The sequence below is a fragment of the Dermacentor albipictus genome, chromosome 2 (genome assembly GCF_038994185.2).
Source record: "Dermacentor albipictus isolate Rhodes 1998 colony chromosome 2, USDA_Dalb.pri_finalv2, whole genome shotgun sequence".
In the NCBI taxonomy this organism is placed as follows: Eukaryota; Metazoa; Arthropoda; class Arachnida; order Ixodida; family Ixodidae; genus Dermacentor; species Dermacentor albipictus.
The window spans coordinates 44,911,110-44,936,410 of NC_091822.1; the positions used below are offsets into that span (position 1 = coordinate 44,911,110).

Consider the following 25,301-nt stretch of genomic DNA (forward strand, 5'->3'; position numbering starts at 1 on the left):
TACGGAAGTACTATTGAAATCACTTTATCGGCCGTAATGCGGCAAACGATGATCGGGGACATATTCTGGTCACGTAACAGTGTTTACAAATGCCTACTTGGTACGTTTAGCAGCCAGCTTACTCGTCTGTCTGGCTGTTACGAATTACACAGTTTTCTGCAATGTTGAATGCAATCAAACCAGACGTACATTCTAACGTCGCTTTAGGCCGAATACCAAATATATAACAAGTTGTTCAATGGCATTCTTTGGAAAACTGCAGGGCGCAGTTGTTATTACGTGAACAATATTAACCCTTCACCTACAATAGCAGATTCGGCCGCCAAGGAACAGCGCTGGTCTCAGGTCCGATACCTAGGCGACGGCGCAGATTGTCTATGGGAGGTACCAAGACGGGTCTCATCGTAGTATTGTGTTAAACTCAGTGGGACGCACTTCTTCATTAAGTGCTAACAAATGAAAGGCGCATGCGCCGTCAACGAACAGCACGCCATTAGTCTTTCTTCAATATGGTAGTCCTACTGAGAATCATCGTATTTGGCCATTACCAGGTCGTACAACTCAGTCGACTTATTTCTGTAGATGCTAAGCTACGTCATTAACAAAATTTCGTTCGATATGTTCGCGCAAATTACATAAACGGGGCTGTAAAGCATGTGCGTGTCCTCTACCGCCATCTGTGGTACAGAACACACGCCATGTACATTGCTGCAATGCGTGTAGAGATGATGACATTAGTTCGTTACGTAAGTTTCTGCCAGTCAGCCATACGCACTATACATCTCTTATCACCCTGTGTCCTTAGGAAGGGGCTTTCGTCCAATGATCAGTGTGTCATATTTTATGTATATATAGGTTTCAGAAACTCATATATAAATATACATATTTATATACATACATACGTGTGTGGGTGTATGTGTGTACATATGCATTTGATCTCTGTTATATATATTTATACATGCAATATATGAGTATACATCATGGTTACACGCCTCTTCTGTGCTGCATTTGATATAGAAATATTAGGTCTCTGCTTATGCACTAAGCCAAGGCTGTTTTAAGTGTACCTGCCGAGAGCAATTACAACTGCACTCGGTCCATATAAACATCACCACCACTAAAGTTTTTTAAGGAGTGTACTAAATGAATTCATAATGCTTGCTTTCTGAATTCGAAAGTGGTGCTGGAAAAATTTACCGCGATTACATTGACCTTAGTTTTCGAAATACGTAAAAATGTTTTTTCTTGCTAATTTTATCCTTACCCCTGCGGTGTACAAGTGTGACATATGGTGCTCATCAAACATTTCGAACCAAATATAACTGCAAGAATCGAAAGTTCACATACGTACCAGTAATCTGTGTTATGACTAGTACTGAAATACATAGTGACCGTTACTCTGTCAGTCATTTTGGGTTTGGTTTTCCACGAAGAATGTAAGGCGGCTTCTATTCACACAACGGCAAAATTTATCGAATAAGGTATTACCACAATATTTACACATGAAATCTACGTACAAAGGTAGCGGGGTGTTTCTTTTTTTTCAGTCTCCGGTAACATGATAAGGTGAAAGCTTGGACGAGTTGGTGATTCAGTATCGACATATTTGCACAGCACAGAAGACGAGGACTGAAAGAAGAACACAACACAAGTGTCATCACCGGCCGAACAATTGAATTCATCTGGCAGCACGCACTCATCCAGCTTTGGGCTATCACCCCCAAGAAGTGCCATACACCAAGACACCCAGTGCACACAGCATGTGATGTGCCTATTCCGGAAGGAGTGCAACGGGTGTTGAGCTTGGGTCCCAAGTTTGCAGTGGAACTTCAAATGTCACCATCGGAACTGCTCAGTCTTGTTCGGCAAGTAGTCAAGCGAGCCCCTGAGGCTGAGACTGAACTTTGTGTTTCTGAAGGCGTACATGTTTTGTCGCAGTCTAATGCACTCCGCAAAAACTTGCCTGCCAACAGCGTCGTGCCGTTCTTTAGAGGACATTCCCGTTCGTTGCTAACTACTGACATGGAAGGAGGTTTTGTTGTTTTACCAAATGACGTGTTTGGCTCAAAGGCCCACGAGGCTAATAGTTCTGTGTTCAAATGCCGTGACGACATATCACTTTTAAAAGTAACAACGGAACCGAAAAAACTTTGCAAAGCAGTGAGTCTAACTCGGTTAGCCAGTACTATTGACAAAAGCAAAACGCCTAGCTTGGATTTGTTTTTCGCTGTCAAAACCTACAAAGTTGACTGGCCGCTACGAGTCATTATCTCCGAGAAGGGAACTTGGCAGAAAGTGGTTGCTTTGTTTTTACAGGAGAAATTTATCCTGCTAACAACTGACGGCTCTTTTTTGGTAAAATACTCTAATCATATTGTTACGGAAGGACGAACGAAGAGAGGAAGAAGAAGATCGCCGGACGCTGGCTGCTGTGGGTTGATCTTCACACGTCGACGTTGCGGCAGTGTTGGGAATCCTTGCGAATGGTTGCAAGACACGTCGGCGTTTTGCCTGCTCGAATCGTGGGCACTCTTTAATGATGCCATCAACTGTAGAACAGCTTTTGCACATGAATAGATTAAATGCATCGTCAGCAATACCCTTAAGCACGTGCCCGACCTTTTCAGCTTCTGTCATGTCGCGATCGGCTTTACGACAAAGTGCCAGCACGTCCTGGATGTACGAGACATAGGACTCCGTGGGGGATTGCGGACGGGAGGCCAGTTCCTCCTTTTCGGCAGTATTACAGCCGGCTGGTTTGGCAAACAACTCTGTCAATTTCTCTTTGTATTGGTTCCAGCTGGTGAGCTCCTCTTTGTAGTTTTCGTACCCCATCTTTCCCGTGCCTCGTAGGTAAAACAACAGGTTGGCTACCATAAGCGTAGGGCCCCATCTGTTAATTCGATTCACGCGCTCTTACATAGCCACCCACTCTTCAACGTCGGCGCCATCGGCCCCGCGCAAAGTTCCAGGAACCTTGCGTTACACAACCACAACCGAAAGTGACAGGGACGTAGGCGGCGACGGTGACGCTGGAGGCCGCAACGACCTTGATCCCGCGTACTCACCGTCATTCATGGTGCGGACGGTGTTGCGACGTCCACTGCGGAGCTGCGTTTCCAACCGTGATACCCCGCACCTCCCACCATTACGTTACGGGGATGTTAGGAGTATGTAAAGACTGTATTTACAATATATATATACAGGATGAGTCAGTGTAGTCAAGATGGCTGACCGCCAACAACCCGCAGCAGCCAGCGTCTCCCGATCTTCTTCTTCCTCTCTTCGTTCATACTTCCGTAACAATATCATTGCGTATACGTCCAGTAATGACAAGGGCCTCAACGCCTGCTCCATTGACATCAAAAACCTGTGCTACTTTTTTCCCGCATGATACGCTGCTACCGTGTGTAGAGGACTGTATTGACATCTACGGCTCAGCAGAGTTCCAGAATGCTTCTGCTGTTTCGGCAAGCGGGTTCGTTGAGCTGCTTTGATTATATTTAAGTTCAACGTTTGCTTCATGACATGAGTACATTTACATTCAGAAAAGAGGTGTGTGCATTGGCTCATGCATAGCACCAATTTTGAGCAACATCTTTAACCCTTACCATGATCGACTTATTGCTAGCCACATTGATAATATTCTGGTTGTAAAAGTTTTCCGTTTTGTAGAAGACTTCTTGTTACACTTTGCCGGTGAAGGTCAAGATGTTGAGCCTGCTGTTTCAGACGCACTTTGCCTTTTCAGCGAGTGTGTCGCCACTTGTCCTGATGCATGACTCGTTAAGATTTTCAGATTTGCGACTTAGTATCTCTAGAAATTACTTGTGCTGGTTGTACGAGCTCAGAGGGAACAAGCCACTTTTGTCTTATCTGTCGGCCCATTTTAAGCTGGTTAAACGGGGCATTGTAAATCTTTACTTCACGAATGCCCTAAACAAGTCCTGCTTTTACTCTTTAACCTGCAGCGTCCAAGCGCAGCCCTGCGGCCTAGCATACGCTGGGAACCCCGAGCTTTTCTTAGTTTCCGTCGCAGAAAAGATAATAATGATAATCAAGCTGGGAGAGAAAGCATCAGATCAAAGCGCGCCTGACAATAAGCCAATCGCTGTTCTCTTTTACTTGCACAAGATTTCGCACAGCCTGAAGAAGACAGGTAAGAAAGTGGATGTTAAAGTTGTTTTTTTTTCTGCCCCGAAAAAATCACCAGTACTCTGTAGGCGTCTGAATGCTGATGCCACACGACGAAATATTTACAATACTAAACATAGGAAATGGTTTGGAGCATGCACCCTGGGTGTGGTTTACATGATTCCAAAGCGGAAATACATTGGCCAAACAGGCAAATGTTTAAATGAGTGATTCAAAGAGTATTTCTGCAATGTCTCTACCACCGCGCAAGGTAATCTTGTCATTCACTGCAGAGACTGCCATTGTGACCCTCAATTTGAAAACTGCGTCATAATTTCCAAACACCGAGAACAGCTTACACGTGAAATCATAGAGGCTGACAAGATACAGCGACTGGGGGACCTTTGCATCAGCATGCCGTCTATTGTCCTCACAAAAAACGAAATCAAGTATCTGGCTGTTTGACCTAATACAAAAGTTGTTTTTCCATTGCTTTTGCTCACGTATATAGTTCTGGCGAGTTGGCAAATAAAGATCAGTTGAAGTCAGCGCCTGTGTTGTGTTCTTTCTTCAGTCCTCGTCTTTTGCGCTGTACAAACATTCCGGCAACATGTCGAACGAGAAAGGCATTCGAGTGGTTCTCTTATACAAGTATCAATTGTTATTCCGTATATGCACAGCAAGCAGTTATGGGATGTTTTGTGGAGGACAACTGAGATCCATTTCCTCACAAAAGTACGAACTTAGAGGCAAAGCATGTTTTTACAGGTTATATTGCTGCTTTACACCATAATTGTCACGAAGATTTCACGAAACAATAAATGCTAGCAGTGTTACGAAAAAAAAACTTGCATCAGGACTGCCATATTCCAAAACATACTGATAAAACGGCAGAAACTTATTTAGTGAACGGTAAACGCAGTTTTCCTGCTGTGCTGCAACCTCCCGAAAAGTACACAGAGCAAAAGTTCCCATACAAAGAAGCGCTCTCGAGGTTCCTGTAATGGGCTCGGGTTAAGATTTAGTGAATGGAAGTTGAAATCATCAAATATTAACGAAACCTGTGCTAGGTGAAACTACGAGAAATATGCTTGATTCATAGAGCATATTTATCATTTTTTTAATAATCCGATCATTTTGGCGAATTTTCTGGAATTCAAATGCATTTCTGTGTGGTAGCTTTTGGATGAAAGCACTTATTGCATTTTTTCACCAGAAAACGCAAGTTCTTCAGGGAGGGGGCTCAAGTAAAACTGGCTGCAAAGCGGACAAAAAGTTTGGCCGAATACAGCGGTAGGGCTTTGGTACAACTGAGAAGTTCCGAGTATTCGGAGTAAACAATATGGCCCAAATAGCAAACCCTGGTAAGAAGCTCTCGAGGTTTTTAGAGAATGTAAGAACGACACAGCAGCCGTCTCTGGGAAGGTGCTGTCTATAGTCATGTATCGTCACCTGATCCTATCGCCTCACCTACACAAAAACAAATCAACACAGCCCTAGCAATTAAGTAGCTCGCCAAAGATGTGACCTTATTGATGCCACATGAATGTGATATAAAAATAAATATTTCATTAAATATGCTGGGAAGCCAACATGCATGTACGGCAATGCCAGGTGAACGAATAATTCATTCGACATGTGTCACACTCTGCGTGCTTGCAAAGCCTAATATGTCTAATTACCAATTTCCGGTCTGCTGCAGCGGTTCGCAACTCTCACAGTAAGAAAATAGTCCATACACAGCTAGCTCACCGCTTCTATCGAATAAAATTGTGCGCGATGAGGTGTACTCTTCGAGGAGTACTACATACAAACCACGGGCATGTGGAAAACATCACTTCCAGCTTGAATGACTGCACAACGCACCGCGATTATAAAATAACGAAGGATACTACTTTTAAAAAGCAGCGTCATTGATACTGTTGTCCGCACCTCACACAGCATTCGTCGAGCTGCGTGCTCATAACGCTTCTACTAAACGACCACACTGCTTTGCTTCAGCAACAGCAGTCGTCTGTGTCGCAAACGGCACCGCAAGTATCGAGTGCATGTCGAGACAGATGATGGCGCCGGTGTTTTCCTGAACAATACGCACAGCTAGAAAGATAATACCGAAGGCTATCAGCAAGCACACTAACGCGTGAAGCCTTTGTCGCAGTCGGCCAGAAAGTTTCGTTTCTACAAATGTCAGCGCGGGGTCGTATTCCTGTACGCGGAACATACACAGGGACAACAGCAAGATGTGGCGGCCATCGTTATGAAAAGCGACGAAGTCCGTATCTTTTTTTTTGTTTAACAACTGAAGCATAATGAGAATTGTGTGAAACGGTGTCATTTATCACAAATGAGCTCGTCACCTTTTGCGTTCTGTGCCCCTCGTGATAACACGTGCAGACGAAATGAAATACATTCTGCAAGGTGCGCGGCACATATCACCCTCCTCGAAAACGCGATCTCAAAGGCAGCTGCAAAATGATTGCGCAATAAATAAATCGACTCGGTCTAGGTTTTGACATTCTGATCGCGGTCTGGACGCGATGATAGATTACCTTTTAAGCTGCTATTACGCAAGCCGTCGCGTGACTATTAATAGGGTTCAGCTATTTCGCCTTCAAATTTGACACAATGCAAAATGCAATGATTTCTATTAAGCTTTAAGGGTTCTTACAGAACTCATCAGATATCTCTTATATATGCTATGTGGCGAATATTTCTTTTTATTTCGTGCTTTCCATAAAATAGCCGGTTAATGCACCAGAGACCAGCGATACCTTCTAGAAAGGATAAATGCCATAAGCAGCGCAATCCTTACTATAGCATTAGAGCTGTGAAAGTCCCGTAAAAAGTCAAAGCGTACTTTGAAGCATTCATTTAGCCTTTTACGAAACGCACTTAATTCCGTGTAATTAAATTTAGCACTGTCGTGAACCAGTCACTGTGATGATCACGGTCCCTTAAATGTGATTGTTCATTCATTACTCAGAAATAAGTGCTCAGCATTGCTTAGTATGCACTCCTGTCATAGCGAAAAAGAAAAGTTCAAATATTTTAAAGCTGCACTGCCTGTGAAACATTTTGATACGATATACTAGCACCCATCATATACAAGCTTGATTTTTCAACTGAAGCGTTATGTTTAGAAAGAAAAGTTTTTTCAATTTTTTCAGCATTTTTAATACAAATTGCGCATGCTAATTGCATCGTTCTTTTTTTAAATTTCGACCTCGAAAGCTGAATGCTCACTATTCCTGAACCAGGAAAGAACGGGAAGCAGCAATTACTACTGAAACTCATGTCAGCATATCAGATCTTCAATGTGCCTTCTATATGAGATTAAGCTATGGGCACCCGTTCTGCAATTGTTCGAAGGGCGGAGAATGGAACTGGTTTTGTGGCCTCTGACAATTACATTAACGAGGCATATAAGGTGCTCCTTTGGATATCTGAGCATTTTCTGTCGTCCAGAGGCCTTATTATGCGCAAAATAAATTGCCGGCACAGTGCCACACATGATGGAGGCTAAACATGAGCTCAGCTGTCTATTTACGGTGAGCCCAGCTTGCGACGAAGGCGGTAGAGCATCGAGTGTCTTGAACAAACTATCAGGTGACGTGTCGTTAAAGTTGATATTTATATTAAGAGAGGACTAACACCGATGCATGAAACACGCTTTCTGAAATGCCCACAAGAAAGTGCTGCGCTGTGACCTTGGATGCACTATGAGTCATTAGGAGGCGCCGATTAAGGCGGGTATGTAAACAAAAAAAACTAAATTAAAATAAAGCAGCGACGGTGATTCACGGAGCTAATCATATGGACGATATCGCAGGAAGCAAGCATGATTAAACTCAAGCAGGCTTTAGCGCAAGTGACAACATAGGAACGTTGCTGTGGTTCACATAAATATACAAAAACCATGCTGTCACTATAAATGCCTCTAAACGCGTATAGAACCTAACCGTAATACATTTGGAAGATAAGTTCTGCGGAAGCCCGCAAGGAGGAGAACGATTAAGGAAAGGAAAAATAGTCATCCCACCGACTGTAACCTGAGGCTACACAGAATGCATATACCAATTACTCAAAAGAAAGCTTCGTAGTTCAGGAAAATATCGTCAGCGCGCCGGTCTTGAACTCAGGGCGAGCATCTTTTGGAGTGGTCGCTCTACCGAGTCAGTTAACCAGGGGAATCGGTGACCGCAGAGCGAGGCCAAATAATCGACAACTCGGCGCACTCGGCCCATTATTTGGTAAACCACTTGTGCTGAAATCTGCGGTTTTTTTTTTTTCAGCTGCGAAGCTTTGCTTCTGATGGGTATGCGACTGGTGTAGAAGAGATTGTATTGTATAAATAAGAATGGTTGCACGGCGGCAGGTCACAGTTGAGGCATGCCCCAAAACGACAGCGCACTTTACGTAACAGCGCGACTTCCGCCTCCCATCAGGATGCACGAAGAATTCCTGCAAATTCGCACACAAAGTATAAAGTTGAAACAAATATTCGAATCAAGTGAATGGTATCGCGAGCGCAGATGAGCTACATGCGGAATTTTTCTCTGCAACTTCAACTCAATACGTTTGTTTTTATGAAACGTCAAAGTGAGTCTCTGAGGAAGAAAAATCTTTGCAGACAGCGAGGGGGCATATAGAATAGTTAATTCGTTACACCACGTAGAGTCAGCATTTTCATAACAAGAACATGCGATGCTGACAACAATAACGACAACAGCAACCACAACAACAACAGCAATAAACACTCTAAAAGGAGGTTCTTTGGCACGATATCGTTATCGTGTGACGGTTCGTAACGTGCCGCAAAATATGTATCTCCAAGAACAGTTGCCACTACGCCTGCAAGGTCGACAATTCAGGCTGGAAACCTCGATAAAGAATAATTTACTTGTGCGGGCAGCGGCTGTATATAGCGGAATTGGAAAAGTGGCAGATGTTCTTCTATCACAGACGCTGTGCCCTGTATTAGACACCTTAAGCTATGGAAGGTGCCGCCGGGTTTACTAAAGCAAGAAAATGCAAGATATGCTGCTGCCCGATTTTCATACGACTTATTTTCTCAGCTTTTCCATAACACTTTGTGTCACTGACAGTCCTGCCCAACTTCACGTGTGATGGCAACATGACGGATCTGAAACTCTTACACATGCTATTCGAGAGTAGCTGTACAGCCCGCTGAAATAATGTTCAAGGAGTCCTGCGGTATTTTCTCCTGAACTACTAATGTTATCGTTACAGTGTCAAAATGAATGTATCCATACATTAGCCAAACGAAGCAACGACATTTATTTCTCTTCGCTACCAACACTTACCTGGTTCAATACACGGAACGCTTTAGGATATGTGGCTACCGTGTATTTAGTCTTATTGGGGTGTTAATCTGATATCACAGACCGATCACTGATCGCATAAACACTGAATGCTGCCTCTCAGCTTCAGTGCATGTCGCACACGAGATGATTTGGCAACAGCGGATCGTTTTCACTCCTAACACACAAAAATATATTCCTTCTTTTCTTGTACTTTGCACTTGCCCATCGTGTGCTGCTTTGGCAGACTGCTCATAGAAAGAGAACCAGCAACGATACGTGGCTTGGCATTCATTTGTATCACTACTCCTTCCGTGAGCCATCTCTCGAGAATTGCTGAAGCAGTTTCCATAGTGGTGCTTCTGATGGCGAAACCTATCCCGCATTTACCAAGTTTCGGTAATTGAACAGCATATAAATTTGGAGAACGAGATTAGTTACTCAAACGTTAAGAACCTTTGCATCGCAATACCTATTGCAAGACGTATGGCAATATGTGTCGTGCAATCTAGTTCCAACTGTCGAGAAAAAATGACGGCAATTTTTGTAATAATCAGTGTTCTGTGATTGTTTCTATGCCGTTGATAACTCAAGTGCAGCGCCCCTCTCGTCGCTTTTTTTCTGTTTCAAATAAAAATTATGCAAATGAACTTTCGAGTAGCTTACGGAGAGCAGCGTTTTCACAGGTACCACTGCGCATGAAACTGCCTCGAGCAGCCCCCAGATCCACTCCTAGAAATAAATTAAACATCAACGTGGATACAAACACAGAACTTGCCCAAATGCGGATGATGCGAAGAGCGAGTGGTCCTACAGGAAGTGCTTTCTCGTTAAGCCGAGGCTACGATCCATTACAATGCTAATAGCATTTGTAGAAGGTCGACACGAACGTAGAGCTTCTTGAGGTAAACATTGCAAGGTCAATGTTCTTAGGCAGAAAGGTCCTAACACTGTCTTTAACGCCACACCACCCGCTATAATTCAGGAACATTTTTTCGACTTCGACTTATCCACCTCACGCACACATGTGAATTGCTAAATTGTGACTTTCGACTCAGGCAATTTAGTGCTCCCTTTGGTGTCATCTTCAAGCACGCAATTTCAAGTCTAAGCGGTACCACTCTGAAGCATGCTGGAGAAGGACAACAGCATCCTGAATGTGCGCCATAAGCCATGAGGAGTGCTTGTCAGTCGACAGGCTTCAGGGAAAACACACTGGTTCCCAATAAGCGTTCAGGTTTCGTTTTCTTTTTCTTTTCACTGATGCGCACTCCACAGTCAGTATGCGCAGGAAGCAGTACCAGGCCCCCAGATTCACAAAAAATACCTTACGCCGCTTACAAGAAATCCAATACTCTCCAGAATTGTGATATCTAACTACCCCGCATGACATATGGGGCGATGCGACCGGTTAGATAGGGTTCCACGTACTTCATACAGGGTTATCGGATATTGGAGTTATGGAGGCATATGGAATTTTTCTTTATGTGAGCGTACGTAGTTGCGACTGGTATGCCGTTATCGCGTTCTCTGCAATCTTCTGAGAAAGGTTACGTGAGCGCGCGAGTCACGGATACCCCTTACATAAGGGAAAAAGTTGTGAATACGGGCCCTGGTGGCTCAGTGCAAGAGTGCAGGAATTAACAATGTTATGGTGCAATATTGGCCGAGAGGGAGGGTTTCACAACTTTTACACTTTCCACCGACAAACGAAGCTTTCGCCTCTAAGTCTACTCACTACTGCATTTCTCACATTGCAGTATTTTAGACCGGAAACGACCTTCATTTGCGATAATACACCGCCAGTCTTCATTCACACTGGTCCAGGCAGACACGCAAGGTTGATGTTGATGTACAACTAGGGATGGGCGTTTGTTAGCAATGCTCCGTAAACGCGATGGTCCTGCCCAGTTTTTTTCACACAAAAGCAAACAATTATAGGCCTGCTGCACTTGCACAAATTATTTTAAAACACTGCGACGTCGCAGCTTAGGTGTCGCTGGTCGGACGTCGGTAACAAGTTGCCACGAGCTCTCGGTGCCACAACATTTCGATGCAAGAGCTTTCCGATGGCGCCTTGGCTTTGCCTGTAAGCTTGGGGCTGAAAGTTCCCTGAGACAGCCACGAGACCTCCAACGGCTGTCCGACAGCAGCAGGGAGAGGTAGAAGGTGCGCGACAGCTTCCACTGTGCCCGGTTTTGGACATTAACGCTTTTCCTCTTTGCTCACACAGTGAATGCCCTGCGAAGAGAAGAAAATAACAGAAGCCTTTACGCAAAGGCACCGAATCGCCAGCAAAAACAAACGTTAAAAAACGTATCGTAAACAAATAACGTCAAGGGAACACACATTGTCGTAGCCGTCTCGCACCTGTACATTGAATAAAGTGGCAGTTGCACTGCATCCACAATGCATTCAAGCTCGTGTCACTTGACCTCATCCTCGCCACAGAAAGCAGCTGCACAGATTTAGCTTAGCAGAATTCTTAAAGTGACTTTAAGAGAAAGCTACACGCCGTGATGATGCGTAAATTCTAAAAGCTCATGATAATTTCTCTAAATGAGTTTGTTTGCTGCTGTCTTCGTTATTCGGAATAACCATTCGCAAGAAGGTTTCGCTTTAATTACATTTCCTGCAACGACTGCGCATTGCACTCTCCGAACACCTAAGCACCTGTTTCCACTTAAGAAAAGTTTTTCAACGAAGCTTGAGACACTCGACACTAATGGCGACTAAGCAGCATCGCACCAGTGGGAACCACTGCCTGATGAAAAATTGGCACCCTTTGGGGCTCCTGTGATCCCAAAACACTAATGATGATCTATCTCGGTTGCACTTCCTTTGCTTCATGTTCGCTTTCGGCACACTGACGTCAGAACGGCTTCCACGTATCAGCTTGGCATGGCGTTCCTGACAGGAAAGTATCGGCTACGCAGCGTTGAAGCGAGAAAGCGCTCACAAGATAGGTGAGGAATATAATTTCGCGGCAAGACAGGCACAAAACTGTGGAACCTGTTGTCCAGCGTGTACCTGTCATTTGACAATATGGCATGTGGACTCTGGCTCTTAACAGCAGCGGATATCAGCCATCCTATGGCTACAGGTACTTCCGGCTCGCGCAATTCATACATAAAATTTGTGTCGGCCATTCTCAACAAGAAAGGAAGGAAGGAAACGTGGAGAAGGAAAGGCAGGGAGGTTAACCAGTTTAGCATAATCGGTTAGCTGCCCTACACATGGGAGCGGGATGGGGGGATGAAAGATGGGGAAGGTAGAGAGCGAACACATAGCACAGCACACACATCTTCAAAGTTTTTGCAATTTTATATATAAATGAATAGGAGAAGTTTTTAGCAATGTAAATCACTATAACAAACACCTGTTTACTTTGACAGAAAAAAAAGACATAATTCTGGAATCTGTCGGGTGTAAATGTTCCCATTACTTTGGCATTGTAACTATTTAGGAAAATTACAAGAAAGTGATAAAGGCAGAGTACAAAATAACAGTTCTATTGCTCGCCATGCCGTCTGCGACAGAAAATGACACCGTATTTTTTTTTCTCTGAGTATTCCTAACAGCTAAGACTGTTGCTTACTATTGTTTATTTTATGTCTCATCAGTTGAGCAACGTTAGTGTAAGTTGTAGCTTTGGTGGTTGATTTCTTGACGCTAGTTGGCCTTGCAACTTCAAAAATATTTCACGACTTTCATTTTAGATATGTTCTTAAGTTGTACCTAAATTTTATCTTCTGAGTACAATTCAACTTCGATAACAAGGACATATGTAATGATAATGATGTTGTTTAATGATGGAACTTCGCCTATTGGAACTGTAAGGACCAGAGATAAAATTACCATGGTATGTAAAAAAACGTAGTTTCGCCCGAAGGGCAAAGCATAAATCCGATACCAAGTTATTACACATCTATACGAAGTAAAGATAATAGTTTTATAGGCCGTGTAAACTTGAGAACATTCGCTTACTTGCTGAATAACCAAGCATAATGTCAGCACGCACAATGAAATATAACACATCTCAACCGATGAGCGCCGATACTTGTTGTCAAAACACTGGCGCAGACAAGCGCGCCAGCAGCAGCAGCGAGCGAATTGAGCTTCGCAAGGTCTATCGCTTGAATGAAAGAGCATCGAGGACACTACGCGCACAAAGGTGTGAGCCGTCTGCATACCCCTCTCAAGAACCGGCGCGCGCCACCGTGCGCCGCCGTGCGAAATACGCACTTGCGCCCGGTCGCAGTATGCGCAGCTGCTGCCGGAGCACATCGCCAGCCCTGCTGCCTTCCACGACCTTCTGCTCGACGGAAGACGGCGGGTTTGCTCTCCGCTTTCCCCCTTCACGCTCGAGATTGAGCCGCGATCGTCATTTGCTTTTGCGCCCGGTCCCGGAACGCGCAGCTGCTGCCGCAGCACAACGCCGCCCCCCTCTCCCTCGCACGACCTTTTGCTCGACGGAAGACGGCGGGTTTGCTCTCCGCTTTCTTCTTTCACGCGCGAGGCCGAGCCACTATCGTCGGCTTCGTTCTCGCGCTTTCCCTCGCACATACAGCATACGCCGCGCGGCGACAGTGCTATCGCCCTCGGATTTTATTGGGAAGATTACAACGACGGCGATGGCAAAAATGCACCTGAAGTGTCAATTTCATTGTCAAAAAAAAAAAGGAAATAACGAATGCACTGGCTTTAACACGGCAGCTTGTTTTCAAACGACGGACGCTAAGAAAACGCAGTACTGTTCACTTCGGCAAACTTCATACCGGTTGCATGTTCAAGAAACAACGCGTCATTAACAATTACTGACTTTTCTCATAAATATAGAACAGCTTATCACCTTATCCACCTTATCCATATGGATTCAATCTTACACATTCGACTCGCAGCTGTCTTTCACAAAAAAGTTATGTGAATCGGCTACAGCTACTGCGCTAACGAAGGAGGAGAAAAAGAGAGAGAGACAGGAAGGTTAACCAATGTGAGTATCGGCTGGCTATCCTGTCAAAATCAAGCTGTATATTACTGAAAAATTGCTTTTAATGTAGATCACTAAGACATGTGCAATATTTTCACATCGAATAATGGCCCGCTTGAAACAGCGAACAAACAGCGCACTCTTCAAGGGCAGTTCGTTGATCGAAAGACACGGTTTCGATCTTGCTGGCGGGCTTGCTGCAGCAGTTGTGGTTGAGGGCTGGTGTTCGCAGAAACTTCTTATGCTAGAATTTTTCTTAAGAGCTAATTCCAGCTAATCCTATATGCGGTATTAATAGACAAAAGATTTTTATCGGACCGTATATGTATTTTTTCCAAGAGCACATTTGAATTTGTCCTTTAATCACTACTGCTATCGTCAGATAAAAACAAACTAGTATCATCAGCGTAGAATATGAAACGAGCATTAGTATCCACACGGATGATATCAATAATGTACCGGTTAGAAAGCAATGGTTCTAAGACACTCCCTTGGGGTACTCCGCACGAAACTGTTCGTAAAGTCGACTTATCGTTTATCTGGACATACTGTTTTCTGTGCGATAAATAAGATTTGTTTAAGAGTAATGCTGCGCCTATAATTCCATAACATTCAAGCTTCTGAAACAAGATGCTAAGAATTATGCAGTCAAAGGCTTTGCCGGGTATCTAAGAAAATTCCTAAGACGAGGGTCCATTGTTCAAAGTTCCTTAGTATATATTCTTTCTGATGTAAAAGAGCAAGTTCCGTTGATCGTTTTTTTTTTTTCTGAAGCCATACTGGCTGTCAGAAAGTATACTGTGTTTATTTAAACAACGTTCAACTCGCCTAAAAATGAGCTTCTCGAACACTTTTGAGAAGACGGGCAGAATACTGATTGGTCTGTAGTTCCCAAAGTCATTTTCGATGACTTTTTTATATATGACTGCTACTCTAGCAATCTGCATTCTCGGGGGAAAAGTAGCGGTTTCTAAGCATAAGCTGCATATTTGCTCCAAAGGCGCAGCAATGATGTCAATGACGCGCTTAACCGGACGTATCTGCATATTTTCCGCATCACACGATGTACTGTTCTTTAGGTCTCTGAACGTACACAAAATTTCACTCGCACAGATACGGTCTAGAAACAAAGACGAGGGACATCTATCAATATTTATGTGAGTTGTGTCTGCTAACGAGTTCGGTGCAGCCGTAAGAAAGTTGTTAAATTTTTCTCCGAGACAATTACCTGAGTATTCTATGCCATCGCTTGTAATTTTATCTGGAGTTTTAACCTGCGAGACGCCAGAGCCGAGTGACCGCATTTTATGCCAGACGTTATTAGGACGATTTATTGCAGCTGCAAAGTAGTTTTCGTAATGTTTTATCTGTGCCTGTCGTATATCGGAATTTAATTTATTTCCAAAGTCAAAGGCAGTACTTTTTCGCCCAGAAAATAAAAAATGCGGTGATTTCGGTGAGGTATTTTACAACAGAGACAAGATTGAGTTAGTAAGGCCATTCAAATCACTTGGCGTAACATTTACCGAAAGCATGCTGTGGGGACGACCACATAGACAATGAGCATTAAAGGGACCTAGAGCCATAAAATTTATAACGCTTTCCAAAAATTATCTCCCACAAAAGCTAAAACTCTCTCTATACCATGCATTATTTCGCTCACATCTAAACTACTGTTCATTATTATGGGGTACTGCTACACAAACCGGTCTGAAAAAACTAGGAACTCTCGAAAAACGGGCCCTCAGATTAGTTCATAACCTGCCAAGTAGACACTCAACAAAAAACTTATTTTTCAAGAACATGATTATTAACGTTTTCAGCCTCTATGCTTATCGACTACTACGCACCTACAAAATAGAACAAAGAAGATGCATAAATAATATATCTGACTTAGCCCTGATTGACTCATTTCATTGCAAATATCCACGGCGGCATAAACCACACTGGATATTACCAAAAGTAAGACAAGCTATGGGCGCCAAATGGAGCATTTCGACTTCCATTCTTACTAAACAAATCAATTGATCAAAATATAGACTGAGGAAGCATTAGCTGCTCTAACCTTCGCAACTACTCTCTCCTTAATGCGTCCCTTTGATTGTCCAACATTGGAGCATCTGTGAAAGTTTCTGTGTTTAATTTTTTTATAAGCGTATTTTTGGTAGCTGTTATGGTTATTTCGCTGTTTCGTAAGTGTTTTCGTTTTCAGTTGCTGTAGTTGTCTTTCTTTTCAATCCGTTTATATTTTTTTCACACACGCTGGTGATTGTGTATTTTGCATACTTGTTTTTCTACTAATGCTTTGTTTGACTTTCAATTTGCCATCGTGACAGAAGTGCTGTTTTGCACACCACTGCCCACCTGATATACGGGGGTTGGACACTTAGTCAAGCGTCAATCGCTTTTATTCCCATCCCCTCCATCAATGTCATGGTGATGGAAATAAATCGTTATTATTATTATTATTATTATCCTGGCATTGAACATATCATAAGCAAAAGCGGCCGTCCAATGGCGAACGCTCTTACGAAGTAACGGCTTTGTGAATTTGTGAGCGTAAAATAAATGAAATAGCAGCCTTACGCAGTCACCAATTGTAAAGTGGTCACCACATGCAGTCTACTTTTCAGCTTCTTCTTCTATATAAGGCTGATGGCAGCGTATACTTCACTTCAATGCCATCGTTATAAGTGTTAACACCAGAGATGGTATGAATACCGAGATCTCCAAACGTCTTTAGACATCTATGGCCATTCGAAATCGACCTCTTTCCCTGTGGGGGAATGGACCCCCCCCCCCCCCTACAGATCTCTCGTTGCGCTGAATGGTCCACGCAAACATACCAAAAGAGCTGTAGTCTCTTGGCTTCTCGGCTGGTCGCATTCTTTCTCACGCCTCTAGTACAATTTTGGGTGACGTTGCCAAGGAGGAGTTGGCGTCCATGGCTGGTACTGAGTATCCGGACCCTCTAGCCCCTTGGCCCCGAAAAACATACGCGCACGCCGCCGAAGTTGCCCCAGCCATCGTTCCATCGATACGTCCAAAACCGACGCCGGCCCATTTGGCTTCGATGTCTTCCATCGCACCTGACCCACCTTACTATCCACCATGACGTCTGATTCAGCCTATATGCTAGTGCTGTGAATATCGTGGCCACGTCGCACGTTTCTGTCACAAGCGTCAGCAAGCGGAGCGTCCCGAATTTGACGCGTACGAACGGGACCGCTTTTCTGCTAGGACCACTTTCCAGCGCCCCCCTTATGCTCCGCATCCCGGCCGCTTCCCATCGCGACCTGCAACGTCCGAGATGGCTCCTAGCTTCCGGCCTGCTAGACGCCGCCCGCCGTTCCCCATTCGTGGCCACTTTGACCAGCCTCTCAATTCACCTACCGTCGCCCGGAAAAGTAAATTATGCAGCTTGTAGAGGAAAGCTGCCGTGCATGACAGGAGAACTTTCTCCGGCGCGTCGGCATAATATGCTATTCCTTTTAGTAGAAAGAGTACATGTGGAAGCACTAACAGACACTGGTGCTAGTTTCTCCCTTTTGTACCGTGATTTGTGTTGGCGTCTACGGGCCTGCACTATTCGCTGCTCAAGGCGACGCCATTGGACCTTTCGGTATCAGCACTGCTAGTGTCTACACTGATGCATTTCTGCATTATGTACAAGTCACACTGCTAAGTTTGTGTGCCCAACAGCTGATCTTATGATAGTATTTTATTTCTACTGCGCCGGTTTCTATCTACTGCCGGCAACGTGTTCCCCAAATGACCAACTGACCTGACCTCAATACCTGCACCTTTGCACAAATTATTCGGTTCTGGTGGTCCATTTGAGGGGTCTCCCGAATGCGAGTAAGCGTTTACCCATCTGAAAAAGGCCATCACATCTGAACCAGTACTTCGCGATTTCGATGAAGCCGCACCCACATTCCTGCACGCGGACGCTAGTGGTCACGGCATGGGTGGCATTCTACTGCAGCGAGATGTCTTTACGAGAGAGGGTCATCGCGTTTGCAAGCAGCGTACTGGCAAACACCGATAATAATTGCACCCTCGCTAAGCCGGAGTGTCTAGCTGTAGTTTGGTCGGTACAGAATCTTCGACTTTGTCGTCACAGCCGCCATTTTACCAGCGTTACGGACCTCCATGCATTTAGTTGGCTTTCCAGGGTCAACAACGTGTCTAGACGTTGTCTAGACGTGTCTAGACCCGTCAGCAGGAATATGACTTCACTATTACCTACACGCGTGGCAAAACGCACCTGAACGCAGATCCACTTTTTCGCTCCCTCGCTTTCTACGGCGCCTTGCCATGGACCAGCTACTCCCTTCCGCGCCAAGCTTTCGGACGGTCATTCCACACGTATGGTCCTTAACCGCTATTGACCAAATTCCTTCTGCAGACCATGTATTGCTCAAATCTCGCCAACTCAGTGACTCTTAAGGGCTAAGTATATTCCGACGTAGCGTGAGCGTGCGCACACGTTATGTCACGTTGGCGAGAACAACATCGTCTACAGTTCGACCAATGGTTCGACGCACTGGCGCAGCAAACGTAACCGGACGCGAACAACGCACTCCGAAGCGCCCGGCGTCAAAATGCGTTCATGTTTGACTCATTTTCTTCAGCCTACGACGACGACATCACTGCTGGTCACCATGGTTTCAAGAATACGTACGACCGCCTCAACGGTCACTTCTGCTGGCCTCGCTTATCCGCTATTGCAGCGAGGTACGTCGCTTCCTGTGCCCTCCGTCAGCGCCAAAAGCTCCCAATATCAGCTCAAAGCAGAGAGCTGCAACCAGTCTCGTGACCGTCGGCCCCATTCGAAGTCGTCGGCACTGAGATTGAGCTGTGCATTGAGTGTGACTAGTTCGCCATGTCTTCGGGGCGTATTAAAGGTCGTGCTAACTGCTACGCCATAGCATTAGTAAATTAACTTTCTTCAATACAAAAGAAAGTATCCGTTGCCGTAATAAGACGTTTTGTGAGCCCGAAAGAAAGCGACAAATTAAAGTTATAGATGGCAGCGCCACAATGTACTACTTCTGGCTCGCTGCAGCACTCCATGGAATCACAGATTTTAACACGGCGTTATACTCAGTCCTATTTACTTTTTCTCGTTATAGATAGACCGCATTGTATGACAAGATAACCAAAGAACGAACTCAGCCTGCTTCGAAAGCAGTGCCCGGCGAAATTATTGAATTTGCATTCAAATTCGTGACCGCACACTGAGAAAGCTGCCCTGCGGTATCGGCGGGAAATGAAAAAGCTTTACGTTCATATTTAATTGGAATTTTAAGAACAGTTTATGAGTCTAATCCCACAAGTTGTTTGTCCTTCGGTAACCTGCCTTACGCTGCACACGTTCAGATCACCCAAAACCGGCAGCACCCAAACGAGAAGGACTGGTTCGAGAAATGGACTCGCCAGCGCTCCCGAGATTACCAACTCGCGGCAGCCGTTACAAGCCCCTAAGTGGACAGCAGACAGCACCAGTAATTTAAAATATCCTATGCTTTTTTTCTGTCGCTAGAACTACAATCTAATTATGATTTACGCCATCGTGGGGGACAGCGGATGAAATTCAATCACCTGGGGATCTTCAACGAGAACCTCAGTCTAGGTACAGGGGCGCTCCTGCATTTCGACCCCTTCCAATTGCAGCCACCGCAGCCGGGATCCAGCCGACCGCTGGAGCTCTGCAACGCTACCTCACAGCGAGTGGGCTGCCGTGATGGGTACAACATAGGAGCGGCAAGGGCGCGAACAACGCCACACAGTACTATCTAATCGTAATACTACCCAATCGTCATAGAGGCTATCTTAAATTTAATGAACGTTTTCTATCACAATATATGCAGAGACATCACGCCAGAAACCGAAAACCGAACCGAACAACCACGGCTTTGAATACATTAGCCTGTCAACGTTAGTGACTCACTGGATTCCTGACTTTGGCAGAAAACGTGCGAACTTACGTAGCGCCAGAATTAAAGATTCTATCAGGTATTTTACCGTCTCTACGCCTTAATGATATAGTTCATCGAGCCGCAAATAACATGTGACTAAATATGTCGCTGGAGTAATGCGTTTTTGGATAGTCAAGGCAAGCTGAGACAGAACCCACTAAATAATTTACAAACACTAATCAGCGATATCGCTGTGTTCTCGGTCACGGAACTGGGTTGCATGGTTCAAGATCACAGTTGATTATTTCTTTGCCTTTTGGTATTTCTCACACCGGTAAACTAAAAACACATAAATACCTGAAACGTAAGATTGACCTTCAGCGAAAATAAACCCACAGCTTCGCCCGGCCATTCATTTATGTTTGCCTGTTTATCTCGTACTGGATTCTCATTAGCTCGCTTGTTTATCCCAAGCCTCAAATCATCATAATCTTAATTTTCCTGCACGACATCAAGTAGAGCTGCTAAGCATTTATTGCATAGAGTGTATGCGGATAGCCTTACAGTACCATTTACTTTGCTTTTTCTGCAAAAACTGTGACTCCCCGTAGGGCATAGGAGCTGCAAGGCCGAAAAGGTTGCCGGAAAGCTAGAATTATGGCGTATTTATATATACTCCCGAAAACATTGTTTTATTTTTAAATTGTTTTTGCATTTTCATTTGCTCCCGTCAGTAAACGTTTAAGAGGCCCTAACGAGAAACACTAAATCACTTTGTACTGATAAGCTACGCTTGCAGAACTCTACTTTTGTGAATTCTGTGGTAAGAAGTCAATTGCAAGCAGAAAAAAAAGTAAAAGTAGAACTGAACTTTTATTTATTGAGTTTCTCGCAGAAGCTTCATAGCCACAATGTCAGTGTGACGTAACAGACTTTTATTGATTTTCTCGCATGTCGTTCGTTGTGGAACTGTAAACGTTTATGAAACTTACTAAATTTTCAGTTCCTGACTCCTATAGAAAACACTGCAGTTTACCTTCGTCGACAAGGAAGACATGAACTAGGCCCCAGCAACGACGATGATAATTCAATGCGTCACGGTAACCGGGTGAGGGATTTCTATTGCGGCCTTGCCCAAGCTTTCCTTTTGCAGAGACGGCAATACATTCGCTCCAAAGAAACATGCAAGCCATCGCTGTTCTCTGCTACAATTCCACCATATACGCGCATCTGATTTTGGCATACCTGCACGATGAATGCTGGAACTAGACTTCTGTTCCTTAATAGGTGTTCTAGCAGCCTTATTTCAGATAAAGGGGCAAATATTCCAACCTCTGTTCCTAGCTTCGTCAGACAGCGTTTCTTTCGTGCCTGGTCGCTCCCACTCCCCATATCACCGGCAACACCGCGAAAACTTCTCGAACTGAACGTAGCCGGAGGCTCTGTGTTGTTCCGCTTAAGTCTGTATGAAGCAGTATTTGCTATTCCATTTATTGTTACCCAGTCTATCCAAATTCTATTCAAACTGTCACTAGAGGACATTATGACGCCGAGACGTTAAGACTAGATGAGTTAAGCCACCGAGTTTGCTTAGGCATTGGATTCGTTTTCAGGTAACAGAGGCCGACTATAGATTCAGCGACCCAGGCTTAAGCCAGTATATATCTCCAGACTGTGAAGTTACAAACATTTCGTCGTTAGAGCTTTCCACGACGCACTTCCTCATGGCTGAGATTAACTGGTTGCACGTAAAACGCCTCAATAGTTCGAACATAATTGAATTCCCTTGCTAGATTAGGTCCTTACCTGCAGAGGCCTGAGCCACTCAATCTTTTAATCCGTCAGCGAGTCCCGTGCTCATCCATAAATTACGGGCCCGTATAAATAATGCTAGGGAAGAGGTGTTTCGCCTCTGCCTTAAGCTTTCGAAACATACTGACCTATGCAACAACTCGAGGCGTTTAGCCCTCTCCTATAGGTCAAAAGTTTTCGGACTAAGCCCATTTCGCTTGTCTCCTACGCGACGTCACAAAACAGCGACAGCTCAACCCGTCGAAATGACGTGTACACGCTAAAGATGCATTATTATGCCGAACAAAATTGAACTTTTTTCGGAATAGCCGGAGACTGTCCCGCTTCGAAAGTAACTGAAGATGGCTGCCCGCCCATCGCTCAGGAACTGGTTACTCGCACCTGCCAGACAGCATGGATTTATTTGCCTATAATAAAATTTCTTGCGTGGCGATACAACGTTATTGAGCCCATTCGGTATGACTACGACGCCGCTCTATCAATTCTTCCTTGGTGAGGATCCGTTTTAGCGGCATTCTTAACCTTCCATTGCCCGCCGCGGCGATTTGCGACCAGCCACCACAAACTAAGTAAGGGAAAGCGGACCAATCGCAGACGCCAGCCCCGTACTCCTCATGCGGTTATCTATTTTCCCTCAGCTGGCTTGGCTTCATCGAAACCCTGTGCTCTTGAGCATGTTGCTCGCCTCTTGTCAACGAATTAGACAAAAAAATTATTATTGCAGGTAATGTTTTCGTTTTCAAAGCAAACAAAAGTGCCCTCCTATAAACGACGAGAGCGTTTGATTTGGCTGTTCAGGCGACACTGCAGACCACAGCCCGATGCTTTCATCGGCGGTTACGTAAATTTGACGTCAGGAGATTGCAATAAAAACAGATTGAATTACTTTTAGGTTATACGGCCCCTTTTCAAAACTCTGTTGATTCCGCTTCTGCCAGAATCCCCCTCCACGATTGTAGAAACATTTTTGGGGCCACTGCCATTTCACCTGTCTGCTAGGTGACGTCAAGAACATTGCGAAAACTGCCTATCTGTTATCAATTTAACTGTACACGCTGATTATGCGCGATTATACCGAAGAAAAAAAGAACAATGTTTTACAATTCTTCGGTTTTTTCGGCATTAGCCCTCCATTATTCCTCAATTTTTTTCTGCATGCGCCAATTTCGCTCACATATTATGAGACGCCGGAAGAGTGTAAAAACTCCCCACGTTTACGTCACGTATGCACACTAAGGCTGCATTATTATGCCTAAGAAAACTGAATTTTTATTATCCTCGGACCACCCGTTCTGAAAGGATAAAATATCGCGGCCCACCCATAGCTCGGGAACTGGGTACTGGGAGCTGCCCAGGAAAATGAATTTTTATTCCTTATTAACAATTTTTTTCGACAATGTATAACGTTGCCGAGCCCTTCCGTCACGTGCACGACAACACTTTGCCAACTATTCTACACTGAGCATGCGTCATAGCGGCATTTTTATAACTTCCGTTCACGCTGCCACAATTTCAACCAGCCACCGCAAACTAAGCAAGGGGAAGCTGGCCAACTGCGGACGCCACCACAGCCTTCTTCTTCCGGCTACCTACTTTCACTGGGCAAGCTCAGAACCACCGAAGCCTCCTCCCCTTCTACGCACTTATTGCCTTCTATCAGCCAATCAAAAGAAAACAACCTGTTAAGTGGGAAATGCTATTTTTTTTTCAAAGCAAGCAGAAGTGGATCCAATAAATGAGCAGAGCATTTCATTGTGCTGTCGAAGTAACTGCTGCGGATCGCCGCCCGACGCTTGCGTCAGTGATTGTTTAAAGTTGACCTCAGGAGATTCGAAAAAAATCATAAATAACACTTTTACGTTATACGGCCCCAGTACTCTGCCATGAAGTGTTTATCCACATGCACCTAATCCCAGCGCTGTAAAAGGAGTCGCTAGGGTGGAGTGACTGCTGGCGTACAGCTTCAAGGCTAAATCAGCCCACAGCCAGCACCGTTATCGTCCTGTGAGGCATGAGTGTCTGTTTTGTGATAGTATCTAGTCCCCTTCATGATAAATATTATTCGCTCAACACATTTTTTACAAGAGCCAAGAACTTCAAGGAGACCGCTCTGTACGTGCGTTCATATAGTGCTGAATGTTCTAACGGCCGGTAACAGGACGCGAGTTGTAACATTTAAAACTTTCATCCAGCAAAAACACGCAGACTTTCTTCTCGCACGGCACTCTCTATCGTACGACTCAATGTTGAAATAACTGAAAACTGGAAAATGGGCAAGGGCAAATAGCAGACCAGGTCTCTAAAGTTGATAGAGATCGGACGCTACCGCCACCAGCTATATTTTTTTTTCTCGCATATTCTTCAGATTCGAAATTTTCGTTCTGTAGTCAAGTCAGATGAAGGATCTCTTAAGGCAGTCGGCATTGCAATTTTCTTTGAACCAAGCGATCTGCGTTTATATTCCAGCCATGGAAGTGACGCACCATGCTTATTGTTTTGTCTCACTTCGTGACCTCGTACGCGGTGACGGGCGGTGCTGTGCGTGACACCGCTGAGTGCGGACAAAATATGAAAATGCGACACCTCGGCGTCGATGATATTTCGCTGTTTATTTTAGACTGTTTTATATTAAAAATAAGAGTGAACACAAGAACTACTTATTGCACGTTTTGAGCAGCTTGTGTTGCATTGCGATGCCTTCACCAAAAAGAGCGTCTCGGAAATCCAAGTCGCTACGTGAGCTATATAAACATTTTGTGCTACCCAGTGCAGCTTTCATTTGCGAACTTGTGTCATTTGAACACTTGCTTGTACTGCCAAAATATTTATTTCGGCATACCGCGTCTGTAGAACTTAGGCTTGAGCAATGTAAGTGTCTTCTCATAGACCAGACACACCTATATTATGGGATATATGGATATATATATATAATGAGATACCATATCACAAAAGAAAAGGTAAAATCCAGCCATGCACAGCCGACAACGGCTGACTGTCGTTCACTTTTTTTTTTTTGGCTTAGACGGTCTATATCGGCAATGTACAACGAATAAGACGTCCCCCTGAACGCTTTACGACCACCTTCCGCTACGCCAACCATACGAACACGTGCGCGTCTTTATG

General features: G+C 44.5%; 1 protein-coding gene across 1 annotated transcript in view; it reads right to left on the minus strand.

Annotated features, from left to right (window-relative positions):
• Window positions 1-4,237: 4,237 nt before the first annotated feature.
• Window positions 4,238-25,301, minus strand: part of LOC135917369 (N-arachidonyl glycine receptor-like) — a 298,674-nt gene continuing 277,610 nt past the window's right edge. The window contains exon 4 of the mRNA XM_070533585.1: window positions 4,238-11,696. Coding sequence (XP_070389686.1) covers window positions 11,681-11,696 — 16 coding nt within the window. The 3' untranslated portion in view covers window positions 4,238-11,680. The remainder of the gene's footprint in view (window positions 11,697-25,301) is intronic.